At 44.2% G+C, this 22523-nt stretch overlaps 2 protein-coding genes across 2 annotated transcripts; both read left to right on the top strand.

Moving 5' to 3' along the window:
• Nucleotides 1–7282: 7282 nt before the first annotated feature.
• LOC106565643 (39S ribosomal protein L20, mitochondrial) lies at nt 7283–9618 on the top strand. The gene is made up of 4 exons (XM_014132970.2): nt 7283–7567; nt 8287–8397; nt 8579–8656; nt 9098–9618. The coding sequence occupies exons 1-4, from the start codon at nt 7481–7483 to the stop codon at nt 9269–9271; spliced, it is 450 nt and encodes a 149-aa protein (XP_013988445.1). The 5' UTR covers nt 7283–7480; the 3' UTR covers nt 9272–9618.
• Nucleotides 9619–10269: 651 nt separating this feature from the next.
• atad3 (ATPase family AAA domain-containing protein 3) lies at nt 10270–21931 on the top strand. The gene is given in 15 exon segments (NM_001173680.1): nt 10270–10484; nt 11621–11697; nt 11815–11915; nt 12262–12321; nt 12438–12507; nt 12637–12802; nt 13907–14808; nt 16485–16541; nt 18629–18754; nt 18845–18969; nt 19183–19234; nt 19338–19408; nt 19530–19697; nt 20414–20522; nt 21055–21931. Coding segments are annotated over 9 exon segments (1443 nt in total). The 5' UTR covers nt 10270–10484; nt 11621–11697; nt 11815–11915; nt 12262–12321; nt 12438–12507; nt 12637–12802; nt 13907–14580; the 3' UTR covers nt 21562–21931.
• The last annotated feature ends 592 nt before the right edge of the window (nt 21932–22523 follow it).

Below are 22523 nucleotides of genomic sequence, written 5' to 3'. Positions count from 1 at the left end.
TCATGCAATCAACGTGTCATCGCAAGTCTGACAATTTTCTTAACCAAAATGCAACACACTTTGAATGGTGGTGATCAACGTCTTGACAAAAGTGATCTGCTGGAACGCTCCCATTGCCACAGATAAAACGATGTTTCAGATGTTTCACCGGTTGTATGAATCTGATGCATCTGGTTGGCGTTTCCACTCACCACCAATATGCCTAGCGGCAGTGGGAGAAGATGGTGCGAGATGGATTTTGACTGATATTCTTTACATTTTCTAATAGATGAAACATTTGAACTCAATACTGTGTTCTGTTCCCAACACTTAAATCTGTTATGAACAGACTGGAGTAAGATCTGTAGACTTTACTATTTGCCCAAGTTTTAAAATATGTAGAAGGAGTGCAAGGGCGAAAGAAGTTATTGCACCCGCGCACTTCAAATAGTAGTATTTCCCTAACGGAAATATGCAAATACATGCTGATAGGATCTCGCTAACTCGTGCATGGCTCTGACCACCTCCTTGCTTATTCTGCCCGCTATGAGTCGTTTGGTCCCGTTGGAAAAGACAGGCGGTGGTCTATCTTGGGTTAGTTATAAAAATCTTTGACAATACCGCTCTCCTAGCAGCAGGATATTATGCTGGCAGCACGATCTCGGATTTCTTTCTTCAAAACAAGAGTCCACCTGCAAAGACATGCTAATTAAACATCAGGAAAATCTAAATGTTTTGCACTCTAGTGCAGTACAACTGTTTTTCACAGCACTGCTATCACTTTTTTTTTTTGGGGGGGGGGGTCTAATATATATATATATATATATATATATATATATATATATATATATATATATATATACAAATATATATATATATACAAAAATGATATGATGAAACATTGAATTTGGCCTTACATTGGAATTAGCCCACAGAAACACATTGAATAACAGCATAATACATGGATAAACATATATATTTTTTTACTATCTAAATGAAGTTTGTTCTGAATTGTCTGTCCTATATCTGAGAGATATATGATAGATCAGGAAACTATATATATACAGTACCAGTCAAAAGTGTGGACACACCTACTTATTCAAGGGTTTTTCTTTATTATTACTATTTTCTACTTTGTAGAATAATAGTGAAGACATCAAAACTATGAAATAACACATATGGAATCATGAAGTAACCAAAAAAAGTGTTTAAAAAATCAAAATATGTATTTTAGATTTTAGATTCTTCAAAGTATAATAGTGACAAAATTATAAATTCTGTTTTGCACGTCATTTGTATAAGCCTTAAACCTGTACATTTCCACTGTCTGTTTCTCTCATGTAAGAAGAAGCCAGTGTTGTTCCTCTCTTGTTTTGAGTAACTTAGTCATCCTGTTCTTTTCGTATCTTTCAATGGCACCGCTGTGTGGCGATATGAAGAGAACAGGCTAGCTTGAGCAGCAGCGACAATTCTATCAGCAGAAAGGAGTAACAAAGCGGGTGTTATCACTTGTTTGTGCGCAATGCTCCCACCATGATCTCACACACCTGCTAAACTGTCACATAGACAAAAGAGGTTGTATTTTCCTATAAAGGCTGAGGCCCAACTCTTGTTTGTTGGCCTCTTGTCTGTTGCACCTGTTGTGCGATTGTTAACCAGTTCCATTTTTGCAAATCTTATAATAAAATAAGTTGTTTTGAGGAATCTACAGTCTCTCTCTTCTTTTCTGGTTATCATTTCCATGACAATAGCCACCCTTCACCTTGATGACAGCTTTGCACAGTCTTGGCATGTTCATAACCAGCTTAATGTGGTAGTCACCTGGAATGCATTTCTATTAACAGGTGTGCCTTGTTAAAAGTTAATGCGTTTGAGCCAATCAGTTGTATTGTGACAAGGTAGGGGTGGTATACAGAAGATAGCCCTATTTGGTAAAAGACCAAGTCCATATTATAGCAAGAACAGCTCAAATAAGCAAAGAGAAATGACAGTCCATCATTACTTTAAGACACGAAGGTCAGTCAATCTGGAAAATGTCAAGAACTTTGAAAGTTTCAAAGTGCAGTCGCAAAAACCATCAAGCGCTATGATGAAACTGGCTGTTGTGAGGACCGCCACAGGAAAGGAAGACCCAGAGTTACCTCTGCTGCAGATGATAAGTTCATTAGAGTTACCAGCCAAAATAAATGCTTCACAGAGTTCAAGTAACAGACACATCTCAACATTAACTTTTTAGAGGAGTGTGTGAATCAGGCTTTCATGGTCGAATTGCTGCAAACAAACCACTACCAAAGGACACCAATAAGAAGAAGAGACTTGGTTGGGCCAAGAAACACAAGCAATGGACATTAGACCGGTGGAAAATAATCCTTTGTTCTGATGAGTCCAAATTTGAGATATTTCGTTCCAACCGCTGTGTCTTTTTGAGACGCAGAGTAGGTGAACGGATGATCTCCGCATGTGTGGTTCCCACCGTGAAGCATGGAGGAGGAGTTGTAGAAAGGCCCATGGAGTTGGTGGAATCGTTCTTTAATTCATGGCTACTTGCTCAGCTGGGCCAGCTTCCCTGAGGAGCTAAAAGCTCTGAAAGCCGGTAGGAAAGTGGCTAAGGACAGCCGTATTCTCTCTCTTGCCCCAGATTACGACCAAATCCTCGGATTGATCAGAGTCGGAGGGAGGCTGCGCCAAGCAGAAGTCTTGGATCCCAATGCTATCCACCAAATTATCCTTGATAATTTGACACCTTCTCACCAGCCTCCTCATCAAGAGTTATGATGAGAGGCTTCTCCACCCAGGGCCAGAGAGCGTCTATGGGAAGATGAGGCGGAAGTACTGGATACTTGGAGGACGAGGAGCCATTTGTCAGCACCAATACGACTGCATGCAATGTCAGAGATGGCGGGCCGGAGCAACTGTGCCCAAAATGGCGGATTTGCCCCCTGCTCGCTTTTGCGTTCTCAAACTCCCCTTCGGATCAACAGGAGTAGATTGCTTTGGCCCCTTTACAATCAAGCTAGGTCGTCAAGTGGAGAAGCGCTGGGGCATTCTGTTCAAGTGTTTGACAACTAGATGTGTCCACCTGGACCTACAGGAGAGTTTGGATACTGAAGCCTTCCTCATGGCCCTACGGAGGTTTATCTCCCGACGGGGGAAACCCTACGAGATTCTGGCTGACGGGCACAAACTTCAAGGCAGGAGAAGCCAGGTTGAAGGAAGCCTTTCAAGCAATGGAACCAAGCCTCCAGGATCAACTGATGGACCAACAAATCTCCTTCAAATTTAACCCTCCAGGAGCTCCTCATTTTGGAGGAACATGGGAGCGAAAGATCAAATCTGTGAAGCCAGCCTTATGAGTTGTCCTGGGGGACCAAACTGTCACTGAAACTGTCTTGCGGACCGTCCTGATAGAGGTGGAAGGGATACTGAACTCCAAACCCTTGGAATATCTCTCTGCAGACATCGCTGACCCAGATCCGGTTACACCAAATCTGCTCCCGATGAAGCGCCGAGATGCGTCACTTCCTCAAGCCTTGTATGCTGATACCAACCTTGTTGGCAGACGCCGGTGGCAACACAGTCAGATCTTGGTTGACCATTTCTGGACACGATTAATTCGGGATTACCTACCAACAGCACAGAGGGAAATGGCGGAAAGAAAAGTAGTACTGATAGTGGACCCTCAAGTGCCTCGAGCCTACTGGCTGGTGGGTCATATCACCAAGACCATGCCTGGGACCGACGGTTGTGTTAGATCAGTGGAGATCCAGGTAAAGAACCGGACATATATCCGATCAGTTGCCCAACTAATTCCTCTCCCTGAGATGACAGAGGACGTGGAGCGATGAGCCTTTTGAGGAGTGTGGAATTTAACAAATTTCCGGGATGGCTGTAGAAAGGCCAACGGAGTTGGTGGAATCATCCTTTAATTCATGGCCACTTGCTCAGCTGGGCCAGGGGCACTTTAATTAGGTCAGGTGGAAATGTCCAACAGATCTCAACTCATTAAAAGGACGAAAAGGCCTCCTGCGGGGACGGGGGCTGGGATTAAAAATAAAAAATAAATGTAATAAAAATATATGACAAAACACACATCACGACAAGAGAGACAACATAACACTACATAAAGAGAGACCTAAGACAACAACATAGCATGGCAGCAACACATGACAACACAGCATGGTAGCAACACAACAAGACAACAACATGGTAGCAACACAACATAGCAGCTGCACAACATGGTAGCAGCACAAAACATGGTACAAACAGTCTAGGGCACAGACAAGAGCACAAAGGGCAAGAAGGTAGAGACAACAATACATCACTCAAAGCAGCCATAACTGTCAGTAAGTGTCCATGATTGAGTCTGTGAATGAAGAGATTGAGATAAAACTGTCCAGTTTGAGTGCTTGTTGCAGCTCGTTCCAGTCGTTAGCTGCAGTGAACTGAAAAGAGGAGCGATCCAGGGATGTGTGTGCTTTGGGGATCTTTAACAGAATGTGACTGGCAGAACGGGTTTTGTATGTGGAGGATGAGGGCTGCAGTAGATATCTTAGATGGGGGGAGTGAGGCCTAAGAGGGTTTTATAAATAAGTATCAACCAGTGGGTCTTGAGACGGGTATACAGAGATGACCAGTTTACAGAAGAGTATAGAGTGCAGTGATGTGTCCTTTTAGGAGCATTGGTGGCAAATCTGATGACCGACTGGTAAAGAACATCTAGCCGCTCGAGAGCACCCTTACCTGCCGATCTATAAATTACGTCTCTGTAATCTAGCATGGGTAGGATGGTCATCTGAATCAGGGTTAGTTTAGCAGCTGGGGTGAAAGAGGAGCAATTACGATAGAGGAAACCAAGTCTAGATTTAACTTTAGCCTGCAGCTTTGATATGTGCTGAAAGAAGGACAGTGTACCGTCTAGCCATACTCCCAAGTACTTGTATGAGGTGACTACCTCAAGCTCTAAACCCTCAGAGGTAGTAATCACACCTGTGGGGAGAGGGGCATTCTTCTTACCAAACCACATGACCTTTGTTTTGGAGGTGTTCAGAACAAGGTTAAGGGCAGAGAAAGCTTTTTGGACACTAAGAAAGCTTTGTTGTAGAGTGTTTAACACAAAATCCGGGGAGGGGCCAGCTGAGTATAAGACTATCATCTGCATATAAATGGATGAGAGAGCTTCCTACTGCCTTAGCTATGTTGTTGATGTAAATTGAGAAGAGCGTGGGGCCTAGGATCGAGCCCTGGGGTACACCCTTGGTTACAGGCAGTGGCTGAGACAGCAGATGTTCTGGTTTGATACACTGCACTCTTTGAGAGAGGTAGTTAGCAAACCAGGCCAAACCAGGCCTCAGAGACACCAATACTCCTTAGATGGCCCACAAGAATGGAATGGTCTACCGTATAAAAATCTTTGGCCAAGTCAATAAAAATAGCAGCATTGAGGACCTTTAAGGATGCAGTGACACATCCATAACCTGAATGGAAAACAGATTGCATACCAGAGAGAATATTATAGACATCAAGAAAGCCAGTCAGTTGATTATTGACAAGTTTTTCCAACACTTGATAAACAAGGCAAAATAGAAATAGACCTATAACAGTTAGGATCAGCTTGATCTCCCCCTTTAAATATAGGATGAACAGTGGCTTCCTTCCAAGCAATGGGAACCTCCCCAGAGAAGAGAGACTGGTTAAAAAGGTCAGAGATAGGCTTGGCGATTATAGGGGCAGCAACCTTAAAGAAGAAAGGGTCTAAACCATCTGACCCAGATGTTTTTTTGGGGTCAAGTTTAAGGAGATCCTTTAGCACCTCGGACTCATTGACCACCTGCAGGGAGATACTTTGTAGCGGGGCAGGGGAAAAAGAGGGAGGAGCATTGGGGCTTGTTGCATTAGAAGGGGTGGGAGATGAGGAAATGTTTGACAGGCAAAGAGGCATGGCTGAGTCAAATAGGAATCCTGACTTAATGAAGTAGTGATTAAAAAGCTCAGCCATGTGCTTCTTGTCAGTACCAACATCAACTTTAAGGGACATGGGCAGCTGTGAGGAAGAGGGTTTGTTCCCCAGGTCTTTAACTGTTTCCCAGAACGTCTTGTGGTTTGACCCACAGAGAGAGAACTGCTTCTTAAAGTAACTAACTTTGGCCTTCCGGATAGCCTGAGTGTGCTTATTTCTCATTTGCCTGAACAAGAGTATGCGTGTGCCGAGCCTTTCACCAAATGCAATTCTTGAGGTGTAGTAACTCTGCAAGATCACGGTCAAACCAGGGGCTGAATCTTTTTTTTAATTCTCATTTTCTTTCATTCTTTCATTTTCACTGAAAATACAAAAAATAAGGTCCAAGTGTATTTGACAGAGGGAATCAAGCTGATTCTATACTAATTAAAGCACTCCTGGCCCAGCTGAGCAAGTGGCCATGAATTAAAGGACGATTCCACCAACTCCATTGGGCCTTTCTACAGGAGGTGTGATGGTGTGGGGATGTTTGCTGGTGACACTGTGAGTGATTTATTAGAATTCAAGGCACACAACCAGCATGTCTAGCACAGCATTCTGCAGCGATACGCCATCCCATCTGGTTTGCGCTTAGTGGGACTATTTATTTATTTATTTATTTATTTATTTTAGTCATTTAGCAGACGCTCTTATCCAGAGCGACTTACAGTAGTGAATGCATACATTTCATACTTTTTTTTTCTCCGTACTGGTCCCCCGTGGACAATGTTTTTCAACAGGACAATGACCCAACACACCTCCAGGCTGTGTAAGGGCTATTTGACAAAGGCCTCCACAATCACCTGACCTCAACCCAATTGAGATGGTTTGGGAAGAGTTGGACCGCAGAGTGAAGGAAAAACAGCCAACAAGTGCTCAGCATATGTGGGAACTCCTTCAAGACTGTTGGAAAAGCCTTCCATGTGAAGCTGGTTGAGAGAATGCCAAGAGTGTGTAAAGCTGTCATCAAGGCAAAGGGTGGCTACTTTGAAGAATCTCAAATATAAAATATATTTTGATTTGTTTAACACTTTTTTGGTTACTACATGATTCCATGTGTTACTTCATAGTTTTGATGTCTTCAGTATTATTCTACAATGTAGAAAATAGTATAAATATAGAAAAACCCTGGAATGTGTAGGTGTGTCCAAACTTTGACTGGTACTGTATATATATATATATATATAATATTTTTTTTATTATTATTACTTTTTGTATTTTGTTATTGGCATAACAAAAGTGGCAATTGATTAAAATGCATTATCTTTTTAATTAGTTATCCACATTGTGATGTTTTGAAATGCGGGATTTTATTTAGAAGGTTTCCTCTTTACCATACCAATTTGACAACATAATTTATGCTGCCGGCATAATACTAGCTGGTCAAGAACACTGCGAAAGGCAGCGTACACATGTGATCTCCCGTGCTGCATAAAGGTCATCTAATCCATTGAGGTTGACAAAGGGAAAACTACAGGGTCGTAACAAAATCTTTACGAAAGAAAGATGGTGTTTTTGACTTTATCTTGCTGGATCCGCAATCGTGGACCTGATCGATATTGGAAGGTTCAAGAAGTTCTCAGTAATGCACGGGTAAGTTAGCACTGTAGCTACTAGCTAGCCAGCCATTGACTGACAGTTAGCTAGCTATTCTATTTAATTGACATTACAGATTTTAGCTGCTTTGTATGCAACCTTTACTCACTGTAGTGACAGTTTTACACTGCAGGTGACTCATCTATTAACGTTATATAGCTAGCTAGTTATGAAGATAGGGTAAGCTAGACATTACATACGAAGCATTTCAGCTAGTTTTCCAAATAGCTGTCTGATACTCATTTCAGGGCTAGTCTCATTCCAAAGAGAGGACTGTGCCAATTTTAGGCCTGTTATAGCTAAATGTAGCTAGTCCAACTTATGTCATGCAGATACAGTGTACGAGTGGTAACGTTATAACTAGTCGTCTTATTTAGTTAGCAACCTAGCTAGGTGGTTAAGAAACGAAGATGTTTCTCAATTTTACCTGAGTAACTTTACTAGAGGTCATCATCTGCCAATTAACGTCAATGAAGTAAAAACCAATCTACCTTTCCATTTGGGTTCAATTAAATTCCATTTTATCCTGGGGATGAATTAAAATTGTGCAATGTTATTTACATGGACTTTTCAAATCATTAATTTCAATTCACTTCCTGTATTGTCAGAGTTAAAATGAACTTGGCCCCAAAGAACCCTCATACCCTTGTAGTGTGTCACCCTTTTTGCCCATTCCCATCATCTGTATTTCTCTTCCCCCTATCTGTGTCCATCAGCACTTCAGAGGTAGAAAGAACAGATGCTACAGCCTGGCAGTGAGGGCAGTACGAAGGGCCTTTGTATATGCAACTAAGGCTCGCAAAATAAAACGACGTAACATGCGTACGGTAAGCGCATGTTCAGAATTATAGCCATGTCATTGATACATCTGATGTTCTAGCTATGCTATACCCTAGATCTATATGTGCACCCTAACATGTCATCCAGATTTCTCCTCTCATCCTTATGATAATCAGCTACATGTAGATGACTGCTATTGTGTGATCCTAAAACAATGTCTTTCATCAGTTGTGGATCTCACGCATCGCGGCAGCATCACGGGAGCACGGCATGAAGTACCCCGCCCTTATACACAACCTGGTGAAGGTCAGTACAGTAGGCCTACAGTATGTCTTAACCTAGTTACCACTCTGTCTCTGTTCCAGCTAGTGAGAATTCAGTACACCGCTGTATGGCATTTTTGTTCCCAAGGTCTGATTTACAATGATGCAGCGGCTCTATTAGGAGGGCAACCACGTGTAATCAGAGCACAGAAGATACTTAGAAAAGAAAAACATTAGCTGGAGGAGATTCACTGAAAATGTTATATATTAATAACAAATAGGGATGAATGGTACAAATAGAATGTTGTTACATGATTGATTGTACTTTACTGTAAAAACCCTCTGCACTACTCTCTTATTCCACTCCTTAGTCCTTAATGTTGTAACTCAAATCCTCTCTCATCCTTTCCTAAGATCTCCTTGGATTTGTTAGTTCAAGGTGTATATTTATTTACACTTCCATCCCTTTTCTCTCCCGTTACAGAGTAGTGTTGAGGTGAATCGACGTGTTCTGAGCGACCTTGCCATCACAGAACCTAAGTCATTCCTGTCTCTTGCAAAACTGGCCAGGGCGAGGCAACAGGAGGGATTTGGTGCAGCGCTGGGCGACGGCAAAGAGCCTCCTGGTGTCTTCTCACGCGTCGTCACGCTACAGTGATCTAGCCACCTCCTCCACAGGCAATTGCAATGGACACCATACCACCTCTTTGCAAGCGACCCACCCATCCAATAACCCATTTTCCTTACCTGCAATACGACCAACACAGTTCTGCCCTGCAACCATTTAATCCCTCTTTGAATCATGGATACAGACAGAATCCAGCTCCAAACCACACTTAATGTGATGGTATTCTTAGATGGTTGAGTGGTGGTCGGGGGCCAGAGTTAGAGAAAATACTTGACCTTCATTTTGTAATGCCTTGTGTCTCTATGTATATATGTGTGATTGTGTATTTGTCAATACATGTGGAAAATGATTGTCTAGTAAATAAAACATTTTATCTATTCAGTGTTCTGATATTGTTGTTGCTAATGTTACACAAATATATGACAATGAAACATTATGTACTTTCTCCTAATGACTACTACTAAATGAGGTTATGTAAAGCACTTTACATAACACATTTTTAAATTAGTGCTGTGCAACTTTGTCCAAAGTAATTGTTACATAGAATGTTCATAGTTATTCAGTAACTGTCAATTAATTTGTTCAAAAATGTAATTCAGGTTTCCTTAAAATGCTATTGCAACGTATTACGTAGATATCCAAACAGCATATAAAATGTTAGCTAATAAATTCCAATGAAAAACTGCTTTCTGTTGCACGAAGTCCAACAAAAACTCCGCGTATGATGCAACTATCAATTAATTTTGTGAAATGGCCTTCCAGTGAAGTTATTAAGGTTAATGATAAGACCTTTCTGTTTTGGGCCATTGCGGGTACCATACCCTCTTATGGGTGTGACTACATGTTTGACCTCTGCAAAGGACAACCAATGAGGGGAATATATTTTTCTTCGTAACCAATCAGCATGGTTGTCTTTCAAGGAAAATTTGGCCTCTCCTGCACTTGCGCAAAGACGGCAGCGTGACACGCGTGTGGAGGAAGTGTAGCGACTGACAGCAAAACCTGATCACCTTTACCGGCCTGGGCTGCAGCTTATTCTCCGTTTACCGAAACATGTCCTGGCTGTTCGGCCTGAATAAGGGGCAGCCCGAGGCTCCCCCGGAATTCCCGGTTCCACCGCCACCCCCTCCACCGGCTGGCGGCTCCGGAGGTGGCGGAGATAAACCCAAGGACAAATGGAGCAACTTCGACCCAACCGGGCTGGAGCGAGCGGCCCAAGCGGCGAAGGAGCTCGACAAGTCTCGTAAGTGTCTTGCATGATAACTTTATTATATATAGTACTGTAGAGTTAGTAGCTAGCTTGAAACATTTTGTTTATATCCCCAGAAAGACCGATGCACCCGCAGCATGCTTTACAGCCTAAGCAGTGATGCTGATGCAACACGGGCCGGTGTCTGACATATATTCTCCTAGTTCCTACGGGTATCTAGTCAAGTAAACTAGCTATGAAATCCTGATGACAGCTGTCAGTAGAACATAACACTGTAGTATACGAGAATCACAGGTTTCACTGCTTGGTTTGAACGTTATGCTGCACATTTTCATTCATGTTGGAAGTTAGTGTATTCAAGGTGAACGGTGCAAAGGTCATTCTTTCACACCGTTTGCCAAATAGCTTTAGTCAGTATATAGTTAATCTTTGCTCTAGTCAAACATGCAAGCATTACACTTAGAATTTCGAAGTATACTGAACAAAAATACAAATGCAACAATTAACGATTTTACTGAGTTACAGTTCATAAAGAAATCAGTCAATTGAAATGAATTAGCCCTTAATCTATGGATTTCACATGACTGGGCAGGGGTGCAGTCATGGCTGGGCCTGGGAGGGCATAGGCCCACCCTCTTGGGACCCAGGCTTACTTACAGGGGAGCCAGGCCCAGCCAATCAGAACAAGTTTTTCCCCACAAAAGGGCTTTATTACAGACCAAAATACTCCTCAGTTTCATCCGCTGTCTGGATGGCTGGTCTCAGACAATCCCGCAGGTGAGGAAGTCTGATGTGGAGGTCCTGGGCTGACGTGGTTACACATGGTCTGTGGTTGTGAGGCTGGTTGGACGTACTGCCAAATTCTCTTAAACAGCATTGGAGGCAGCTTCTGGTAGAGAAATTAACATAAAATTCTCTGGCATTTGTGCAATCAGCATGCTAACCCTAACCCACCTGTGTAATGACCATGCCGTTTAATCAGCTTCTTGATATGGCATACCTGTCAAGTGGATGGGTTATCTTGGCAAAGGATAAAACGCTCACTATCAGGGATGTAAACAAATTTGGGAAATAAACATTTTTGAAAAGTGTAGTTGGAATATAGCTACTGTCATTAAATTAAACCTATATCTGGACGACTAATGTCCTTTCCTTTGTCTTAATTTCAGGTCATGCCAAAGAGGCCCTGGATCTGGCTCGCATGCAGGAGCAATCTGTTCAGATGGAACACCAGACCAAAATCAAGGTACAGTTGCACTAAACAAGGCACATGCAGAGTAATGTGTAGGACACCAAAAAACAGTACTATCAATCTTAAATCTGATCATGCTAATTGCTCCCTTTGTGTGTGTGATGGTGTAAGGAGTACGAGGCAGCAGTGGAGCAGCTGAAGGGGATCAGCTGCGTATTCAAGGGGAGGAGAGGAGGAAAACTGTCGGAGAGGAGACCAAGCAGCATCAATCGGTGAGAGGAGAGCAGAGGAAGGGTTTAGTGGTACTGCAGAGGGGGTGATTGTGCAACAGTATTCAATGTACTACATAGTATGTGGTCAATGATGGGCTAATAGCATGGGTCATCATGTATGGGTAAACTGTAGAAGGAAGCATTTTCCCTGTAGTAGTTAAGAGATCTGGAGGAGTTTGTATAGAGTAGAATTTTGTCTGTAAGCTTGAAATTGTTTGCATAATTAGCTTTAATGCTGTTGAAACAGAGGCTACAATGAGAGCGAGTGGAAAAAGGGATTACCTATCTGTCCAGCAGAGGGCGCCATACATGTGTTACTATGGTTACCTTCTCTATCCCTTCACAGAGAGCACAGTTCCAAGACAGACTTGCCAGACAGAGGTATGAGGATCAACTCAAGCAACAGGTAAGATCAACTGCCATTAGCTGCAATATCAATTCAGTCCTGTTTAGGCTATAAAGAAGTACAGTGAAAATGCCATGTCCAACTGACTGAGTGTGGCCTCTCCTCGGTGTCCTCAGCAAGCCCTGAATGAGGACAACCTTCGGAAACAGGAGGACTCTGTGCTTAAACAGGAAGCCATGAGGAAAGGTACTGACCCCATATAGTATTCTCACGCAGCCTCCAGGAATATGGTTCTGCTTCTATATTCACTGGTCAATATAGCCATATGGGGTCTGGCAATCACAAAATGTCCACTAATGTATCCTCTCCACACAGCAACAATTGAGCACGAGATGCAGCTGAGGCACAAGAATGAGCTGCTACGCGTAGAGGCGGAGTCTAAAGCGCGGGCACGTGTTGAGCGGGAAAATGCAGACATCATCCGTGAGCAGATCCGCCTGAAGGCAGCAGAGCACAGACAGACTGTACTAGAGACTATACGGTGAGACAAGGACAGACTGTACTAGAGACTATACGCTGAGACAAGGACAGACTGTACTAGAGACTATACGCTGAGACAAGGACATACTGTACTAGAGACTATACGCTGAGACAAGGACATACTGTACTAGAGACTATACGCTGAGACAAGGACATACTGTACTAGAGACTATACGCTGAGACAAGGACATACTGTACTAGAGACTATACGCTGAGACAAGGACAGACTGTACTAGAGACTATACGCTGAGACAAGGACAGACTGTACTAGAGACTATACGCTGAGACAAGGACAGACTGTACTAGAGACTATACGCTGAGACAAGGACAGACTGTACTAGAGACTATACGCTGAGACAAGGACAGACTGTACTAGAGACTATACGCTGAGACAAGGACATACTGTACTAGAGACTATACGCTGAGACAAGGACAGACTGTACTAGAGACTATACGCTGAGACAAGGACAGACTGTACTAGAGACTATACGCTGAGACAAGGACAGACTGTACTAGAGACTATACGCTGAGACAAGGACAGACTGTACTAGAGACTATACGCTGAGACAAGGACAGACTGTACTAGAGACTATACGCTGAGACAAGGACAGACTGTACTAGAGACTATACGCTGAGACAAGGACAGACTGTACTAGAGACTATACGCTGAGACAAGGACATACTGTACTAGAGACTATACGGTGAGACAAGGACATACTGTACTAGAGACTATACGGTGAGACAAGGACATGCTGGACTAGAGACTATACGCTGAGACAAGGACATACTGTACTAGAGACTATACGCTGAGACAAGGACATACTGTACTAGAGACTATACGGTGAGATAAGGACATGCTGGACTAGACTATACGCTGAGACAAGGACATACTGTACTAGAGACTATACGCTGAGACAAGGACAGACTGTACTAGAGACTATATGCGCTGAGACAAGGACATACTGTACTAGACTATACGCTGAGACAAGGACATGCTGGACTAGAGACTATATGCGCTGAGACACACCTTGTGTATTACACTACAGACCATAAAGTTAGATACTATTGGAGACCTGACTGTCTCTGTATATTTGTGTGTTTTCAGGACTGCAGGTGCTGTGTTTGGGGAAGGATTCCGGGCTTTTGTGTCGGACTGGGATAAAGTTACAGCTACGGTGAAACCTACCTTCCACTCTACATACTTGTTTATGCTCATCCTTATGCAAACTGCTAATGACTCATAAATATACTGAACAAAAATATAAATGCAACATGCAACCATTTCATAGATTTTTGTGAATTACAGTTTTATATGAGGAAATCAGTCAATATAAATAAATAAATTAGGCCCTAATTTATGAATTTCACGTGACTGGGAATACAGACATGCATCTGTTGGTCACAAATACCCTAAAAATCAATGGGCCTCACAATGGGCCTCAGGATCTCGTCACAGTATTTTTGTGCATTCAAATTGCCATCGATAAAATGAAATTGTGTTTGTTGTCTGTAGCCCATACCATAACCCACAGCCACCATGGGGCACTCTGTTCACAACGTTGACATCAGTAAACCGCTCACCCATATGATGTCATACATGTGGTCTGCGGTGGTGAGGCCGGTTGGACGTACTTTTATGGTCCCCCAGCACAAGGTGCACCTGTGTAATGATCGTGCTGTTTAATCAGCTTCTTCATATGCCACACCTGTCAAGTGGATGGATTATCTTGGCAAAGGAGAAATGCTCACTAACTAATTGTTGAGTGTATGATATGTTAAATGTTTATATCTGATTTGAGTTGTCCTTGGAGTGTCTCTAAATATAGTGTAATTTCCCCCCCACACCACCAGGTGGCAGGACTGACTCTGCTGGCTGTAGGTGTGTATTCTGCCCGGAACGCCACAGCTGTGGCGGGGCGCTACATTGAGGCCCGACTCGGGAAGCCCTCATTGGTCAGAGAGACTTCTCGCATCACTGTGGCGGAGGCAATCAAGCACCCGATCAAGGTAGAGGCCCTGCTGTGCATTATACAGTGCATTCGGAAAGTATTCAGACCCCTTCCCCTTTTCCACATTTTGTTAAGTTACAGCCTTATTCTAAAATGAATTTAAAGAAATGTTCTCCTCATCAATCAACACACAGTACCCCATAATGACAAAGTGAAAACAGGTTTGTAGAAATTTTTGCACAATTATGGAAATAAAAAAACATAAATACCTTATTTACATAAGTATTCAGACCCTTTGCTATGAGACTCGAAATTGAGCTCAGATACATCCTGTTTCCATTGATCATCCTTGAGATGTTTCTACAACTTGATTGGAGTCCACCTGTGGTAAATTCAATTGATTGGACATGGTTTGGAAAGGCACACACTTGTCTATATAAGGTCCCACAGTTGACAGTGCATGTCAGAGCAAAAACCAAGGTCGAAGGAATTGTCCGTAGAGCTCCGAGACAGGATTGTGTCAAGAAACAGATCTGGGGAAGGGTACCAAAACATTTCTGCAGCATTGAAGGTCCCCAAGAACACAGTGGTCTCCATCATTCTTAAATGGAAGAAGTTTGGAACCACCAAGACTCTTCCTTCAGCTGGCCGCCCAGACAAACTGCGCAATCGGGGGAGAAGGGCCTTGGTCAGGGAGGTGACTAAGAACTCTATGGTCACTCTGACAGAGCTCCAGAGTTCCTCTGTAGAATTGGGAGAACCTTCCAGAAGGACAACCATCTTTGCAGCACTCCACCAATCAGGCCTTTATGGTAGAGTGGCCAGACGGAAGCCACTCCTCAGTAAAACGCAAATGATAGCCCACTTGGAGTTTGCCAAAAGGCACCTGAAGGACAAACAAGGTTCTCTGGCCTGGTGAAACCAACTTTGAACTCTTTGGCCTGAATGCCAAGCGTCACTTCTGGAGGAAACCTGGCACCATTCCTACGGTGAAAAATGGTGGTGGCAGCATCATGCTGTGGGGATTTCAGTGGCAGGAACTGGGAGACTAGTCAGGAACGAGGGAAAGATGAACGGAGCAAAGTACAGAGAGATCCTTGTTGAAAACCTGCTCCAGAGTGCTCAGGACCTCAGGCTGGGGCGAAGGTTCACCTTCCAACAGGACAACGACCCTAAGCAAACAGCCAAGACAATGCAGCAGTGGCTTCGGGACAAGTCTCTGAATGTCCTTGAGTGGCCCAGCCAGAGGCCGGACTTGAACTTGATCGAACTGAGAATAGCTGTGCAGCGACGCTCCCTATCTAAACTGAAAGAGCTTGAGAGGATCTGCGGAGAAGAAATACAGGTGTGCCAAGCTTGTAGCGTCATACCCAAGAAGACTCGAAGCTGTAATCGTGCTTCAACAAAGTACTGAGTAAAGGGTCTGAATTGTTATGTAAATGTGATATTTATATATTTTATTTAAAAATGTACTAACATTTATTAAAACATGTTTTTGCTTTGTCATTATGGGGTATTGTGTGTAGATTGATGAGGGGGAAAAAACCTGATTTAATCAATTTTAGAATAAGGCTGTAATGTAACAACATGTTGAAGAAGTCAAGGGGTCTGAATGTATACGTCCTTTGTCTGATGCTTTTGGTGTCGTTTTTTTTGTGATTAACTTAAGTTTCCTAAACACACAATTTTTTTAGTGCGATGAAGGTGCATCTTCTTATTTTTCCCCTCTCTTAGATGTCAAAGCGCCTGACGAGTAAACCTCAGGATGCCCTGGAGGGAGTAGTGCTCAGTGTGAGTACCGACACTCAGCACACACCTGAGAGAGCCATACCTTAGTCTCTTATCGATATTATACCCAGCACATGTATGAGAGAGACATCAAGTTTTATTGGTCACGTATACGTGATTAGCAGATGTTATTGCAGGTGTAGTGTAATGCTTGTTCTTCTAGCTCCGACAGTGCAGTAATATCTAACAAATTACACAACATATAAATACACACATCTGAGTAGGATTTTATTTATTTATTTATTTACCTTTTATTTAACTAGGCAATTCAGTTAAGAACAAATTCTTATTTACAATGGAGGCCTAGGAATAGTGGGTTAAATGCCTTGTTCAGGGGCAGAACGACATATTTTTACCTTGTCAGCTCAGGGATTCAATATAGCAACCTTTCGGTTACTGGCCCAACGCTCTAACCACTAAGCTACCAAGAATTAATTAAGACTATATACAAATGGACGACGGATATCAGAGTGGAACGGAGTAAGATATAGTATAGAATACAGTATATACATATGAGATGAGTAATGCAAGATATGTAAACATTATTAAGTGAATGAGATACCATGTATAGAAAACAGTATATACATATGAGATGAGTAATGCCAGATATGTGTTCCATTCCTTAAAGTGGCCAGTGATTTCTAGTCTATGCCTATAGGCAGCAGCCTCTAATGTGCTAGTGATGGCTGTTTAACAGTCTGATGGCCTTAAGATAGAAGCTGTTTTTCAGTCTCTCGGTCCCAGCTTTGATGCACCTGTACTGATCTCGCCTTCTGGATGTTAGCGGGGTGAACAGGCAGTGGCTCGGGTGGTTGTTGTCCTTGATTATCTTTTTTGCCTTCCTGTGACATCGGGTGCTGTAGGTGTCCTGGAGGGCAGGTAGTTTGCCCCCGATCATGTGTTGTGCAAACCGCACTAACCTCTGGAGAGCCTTGCGGTTGTGGGCGGAGCAGTTGCCATACCAGGTGGTGATGCAGCCCGACAGGATGCTTTCAATTGTGCATCTGTAAAGAATTGAGGGTTTTAGGTGACAAGCCAAATTTCTTCAGCCTCCTGAGGTTGAAGAGGCTCTGTTGCACCTTCTTCACTTTCTGTGTGGGTGGTACATTTCAATTTATCATCAGGATGTGTACGCCAAGGAACTTGAAGCTTTCCACCTTCTCCACTGTGGTCCCGTCGCTGTGGATAGGGGTGTGCTCCCTCTGCTGTTTCCTGAAGTCCACGATCAGCTCCTTAATTTTGTTGACGTTGAGGGAGAGGTCGTTTTCCAGGCAACACACTCCCAGAGCCCTCACCTCCTCTCTGTAGGCTGTCTCGTCATCATTGGTAATCAAGCCCACTAATGTTGTGTCGTCTGCAAACTTGATGATTGAGTTGGAGGCGTGCTTGGCCACGCTGTCATGGGTGAACAGGGAGTACAGAAGGGTGCTGGGCACACACCCTTGTGGGGCCCCAGTGTTGAGGATCAGAGGAGTGAAGGCGATGTTTCCTGCCTTCACCACCTGGGGGCGTCCCGTCAGGTAGTCCAGGACCCAGTTGCACATGGCGGGGTTCAGACCCAGGGCCTCGAGCTTAATGATGAGCTTGGAGGGTACTATGGTGTTGAATGCTGAGCTGTAGTCAATAAACAGCATTCTTACATAGGTATTCCTCTTGTCCAGATGGGATAGGGCAGTGTGCAGAGTGATGGCGATTGCATCGTCTGTTGATCTATTGGGGCAATAAGCAAATTGATGTGGGTCTAGGGTGGCAGATAAGGTAGAGGTGATATGATCCTTGACTAGTCTCTCAAAGCACTTCAAGATGACAGAAGTGAGTGCTACGGGGCGGTAGTCATTTAGTTCAGTTACCTTTGCCTTCTTGGGTACAGGAACAACGGTGGCCATCTTGAAGCATGTGGGGACAGCAGACTGGGATGGGGAGAGATTGAGTATGCCCGTAAACACACCAGCCAGCTGGTCTGTGCATGCTCTGAGGATGCGGATAGGGACATCCATAGAGAATGCTGTGCACACGTATGTTTTTGCAGCCCTGCATTGAGCCGAAATGTTGATCTCTCTGATATGAATTATTCCCTCTGCTCCGCACAGCCTAACCTAGAAGAACGTGTACGTGATATTGCCATAGCAACTAGGAACACGCGTCAGAACAAGGGGCTCTACAGGAACATCCTCATGTATGGCCCACCGGGTACTGGCAAGACCCTCTTCGCCAAGGTAGGTCCCGCACCGACTCATCTTGTCTATGACGAGGTGTTATCTTGGTATCTGCATATGTTGGTAACTATCTCTCTGTGTTCTGAGTAGAAGCTGGCAGTGCACTCTGGGATGGACTATGCCATCATGACTGGTGGAGATGTGGCGCCCATGGGCCGTGAGGGCGTCACCGCCATGCACAAAGTCTTTGACTGGGCCAACACCAGTCGCCGCGGGTATGCTACCCTCACTCGCAGTAGCATCACACTATTTATAGAACTTCATGTAGATGTAACCGTGTGCAACCATGTAACGTAAGCGTCTAGACAACTTGACATTAAATACATTTGCACTTGCATTACACAGACATGCACATTAAACAATGTACAGAGAATGATGTAAGACCAGTGCAGCTCTGCTAATGCAGTCCTCTCTCTCCTCTGACACAGCCTGCTGCTGTTTGTTGATGAAGCCGATGCATTCCTTCGCAAGAGGTCTACTGTAAGTTTGTTCTCTACCTTCCTGTATTTCATAGCAAAACCAAAATGCTGATCTTGTAGAAATATTGGAAAACAGAATTCAAGTTGTCTCTTTCTGTTTCTAGGAAAAGATCAGTGAAGAGCTCAGAGCCACTTTGAACGCATTCCTGTATCGCACTGGAGAGCAGAGCAACAAGTCAGTTCTCTACAACTACTTCTTCTGTTTAGACATTTCATATCTACGCCCAAGACCGCTGATGTACCATGTCCCTCAGATATCACAGCGCTCTATCAACTGCTGTCGTCTCCCCCTCCAGGTTCATGATGGTGCTGGCCAGTAACCAGCCGGAGCAGTTTGACTGGGCCATCAACGACCGCATTGACGAGATAGTCAACTTCGCCCTGCCGGGTCCTGATGAGAGGGAGAGGCTGGTGCGTCTGTACTTTGACAGATATGTGCTGGAGCCTGCCACAGGGGGGAGACAGTGAGTCATACAGCATTACACCCACACGACATGGTAGCACAGGTTTAAATAGGGCACTTTCACAAGCACTCATATACTGGGATGCATAATGCAACTGTTCTGATGTCAAGTAACAAGCTACTCCCAGACACTTATGCTGTGCTTACACAGGCAGCCCAATTATTGGCAAAAGATCTGATTGGTCAAAATGGCACCCTTTTTAGTGGCAAAAGATTTGGGCTGCCTGTGTAAATGCAGGCTTGGAGTCATCTGCATACAGTGACACACACACACACACACACCTACCCACGCACACATGGGGACAGGCATTAACACTGAGTGCCTGGGAGGAGGGAGGCCCCTCTCTGTCCTGTTCCGTGTAAATGACCTCTGGCTGAGAGCTGTGGAGTGTCAGGGGCAGGTATTTAAGAGCAGGTGACCCTGCAGTAAGCAGGAGCCCAGCCAGCCGTAGCCATGGTGTCACTAATTAAAGTGGGTCTCTGAGTGCCTGGGAGGACGAGGGGCAGGGGGCGACCTACACACAGGCCACTGGGAACTGGACCAGGATCAACAACAACATGCTGACAACAGAGCCAGCTGGTGGAAGGAGCTGGGCCACTTAAGGAGTGTCTCTCCAGACATAGTCAGACCAGACCTCATAACACAGACCTGTTTCCTCTGACAGACAGGATGCCATTCAGACCTGTTTCTGTCTCCATCTGCCTCTGTCCCTGCAGGAGAATGAAGCTGGCTCAGTTTGACTATGGAAAGAAGTGCTCGGACATCGCTAAGCGGGCAGAGGGCATGTCAGGCAGAGAGATCTCCAAACTGGGCGTGGCCTGGCAGGTATGTGACATGTTTCCCCTGTTGTTCATACATCAATGCTTTCTGAATGGATAACAACTGTGATGCGGTGTTGTGCAGAATTTTCCAGTTAAGCCAATTTGACATAAATGATTGGTTGGAAGGAGAGCCTGTGCACAGGGTGGAACTTGGTTAGGGATGGGAGAATCAGACAATGCTGACCCAAGGTGATTTGGTTAGCCCAGGAAGTCTAGACCCATTTATTCTCCCTCCATGGGCTTATTAATAGAAGCAGAGCTGGGAAGTGGATCACTATGTATGCCATGATCTCCACTGCTGCTGCGTCATGGTCATCTCTCCTGCTAGCCTCATTCTGTGGACAAGTGGCCCTTGTCTGTTAAATACCTTATACATTACTCAATATTCATACACTGATCTTGCAGATAGTTAATAGTGTAAATGTATATTTGTAGATACATTATATTAGAGATTTACTGGACGGTCTGTGAATTGATAAAATCCTTTTTCAGATGACTGTAATGTAATAATCCTTATATTCCATGTTCTCTTGCAGGCGGCAGCCTACTCCTCAGAGGATGGCGTCCTAACGGAGGCCATGATTGATGCTCGGGTGGACGATGCCATGCGGCAGCACCTCCAGAAGATGGACTGGCTGCATGGGCACACTAAGGAGGCTGGGGCCAAGAGCACCGCCTCTCCCAGCGCTGGACCAGCAGACAGCAGCAAGATGGGCTTCACTCTGCCTCCAGGGGAGCCGCCACAGGCCCAGGATGTGCTCACTCCAGCTCTGGAGATGGACAACAAACCAGAGGCCCATGTCATTCAGGAGGAGCTGAAACTAGAGGTGCCAGCCCCACCTTCACCAGACGGTGCCGAACTGCCTGTGGAGGAGGGGACTGTCCCGGCTAAGGGGGAGGGTGTCAAAGCAGAAACGGTGGTAACACCTCAGGGGGAGGTGGCAGAGGGTGTATCCCAGACTGATGCAGCCCCAAGCAGTGAGGGTGGGACAGGGAAGGAGGGGAAGACCAAAACTCCTCCCAAGGATGGGACTCCAGTTTAACATTAGGGGCCAAAGGAAGGACAGGACAGGGGCTGCTGCCTGGGATTAATGGGATTACAGGGGGGCGCCTCCTGTTCCTGCTCACTGTCTGTAGTCTTGGTCTGTGTACATCTGTCTGACTGAAGAGTTGGTGGGCAGCGGGAGGAGGGATGGAGGCACTAACATTTTATGAAGCAATCCTGGAGAAGCAGGAGAGCTGTAATATAATTTGTGTAAAATGTAAGAAAAAAAGTGTACTTTACATGGAAACCCTATGTCTGTAATAGTATTAATGTTGATGTGCACTGTAAGAGATAATACTCTATTTAAATGACGGTGTGGATGGAGATTACTTTGTTTTTATGAATAGTAAAATAATCCAAGTTTCTTACTATGGCTGCATTTTTGTTGTGATTTCTAATGGAATGGTTTCATAGACATTCAAAAAGGCACTCGCACAGCTGAGCTATCTTTTTTGCAAGTGCATGGTAACAGTTGAATAAGATGAGACAAAAGAAGAAACCAGCATTCTGCTCTTGATAGTATCACTGCTCTTCAATAAGCTTTACGTATCGGCCTCACAGCCTTCGTCAGATCTTTTGTGAATTAGCACCCTTATGTAGACCTAGCTCCACCCACATCCGTTCCACACATCCAATGGGGTTGGAGTCGAGGGAAGTGTTACCAAAAAGAACAATGTGCATGTCATAAATATTCTAATAAAGTGTGTACCTAAAACGTATTAAACACGTCTGTAAAACCACAATGAGGACATCGACCCACCAAGCAAGTTTTCATAAATCATTGGGTACAGCGGCAAGAAAAACGTCAGAGTATGTGAAATGGGGGCATTAATTCATGTTCACATTTACAACATAACATACATAGGCATTTCATCATTAAGTCCTTTAGGAAATAATGTCTGGAGGGTGAAAATCCAAAAACATTCTCTTTTACTCAGAGTATTACTTATCACCTCCCCT

This window comes from Salmo salar, chromosome ssa12, assembly GCF_905237065.1.
Source record: "Salmo salar chromosome ssa12, Ssal_v3.1, whole genome shotgun sequence".
In the NCBI taxonomy this organism is placed as follows: Eukaryota; Metazoa; Chordata; class Actinopteri; order Salmoniformes; family Salmonidae; genus Salmo; species Salmo salar.
Note: the sequence above shows the minus strand (reverse complement) of the source record. Positions and strands in the feature narration are given on the sequence as shown.

Bases quoted from the DNA above. Each gene is read 5' to 3' on its own strand.
- LOC106565643 (XM_014132970.2), top strand. From the start codon at position 7,481: ATGGTGTTTTTGACTTTATCTTGCTGGATCCGCAATCGTGGACCTGAT. The intron at 7,568-8,286 runs GTAAGTTAGCAC...TGTGTCCATCAG, and splicing joins AAGTTCTCAGTAATGCACGG to CACTTCAGAGGTAGAAAGAA. The intron at 8,657-9,097 runs GTCAGTACAGTA...CTCCCGTTACAG, and splicing joins TTATACACAACCTGGTGAAG to AGTAGTGTTGAGGTGAATCG.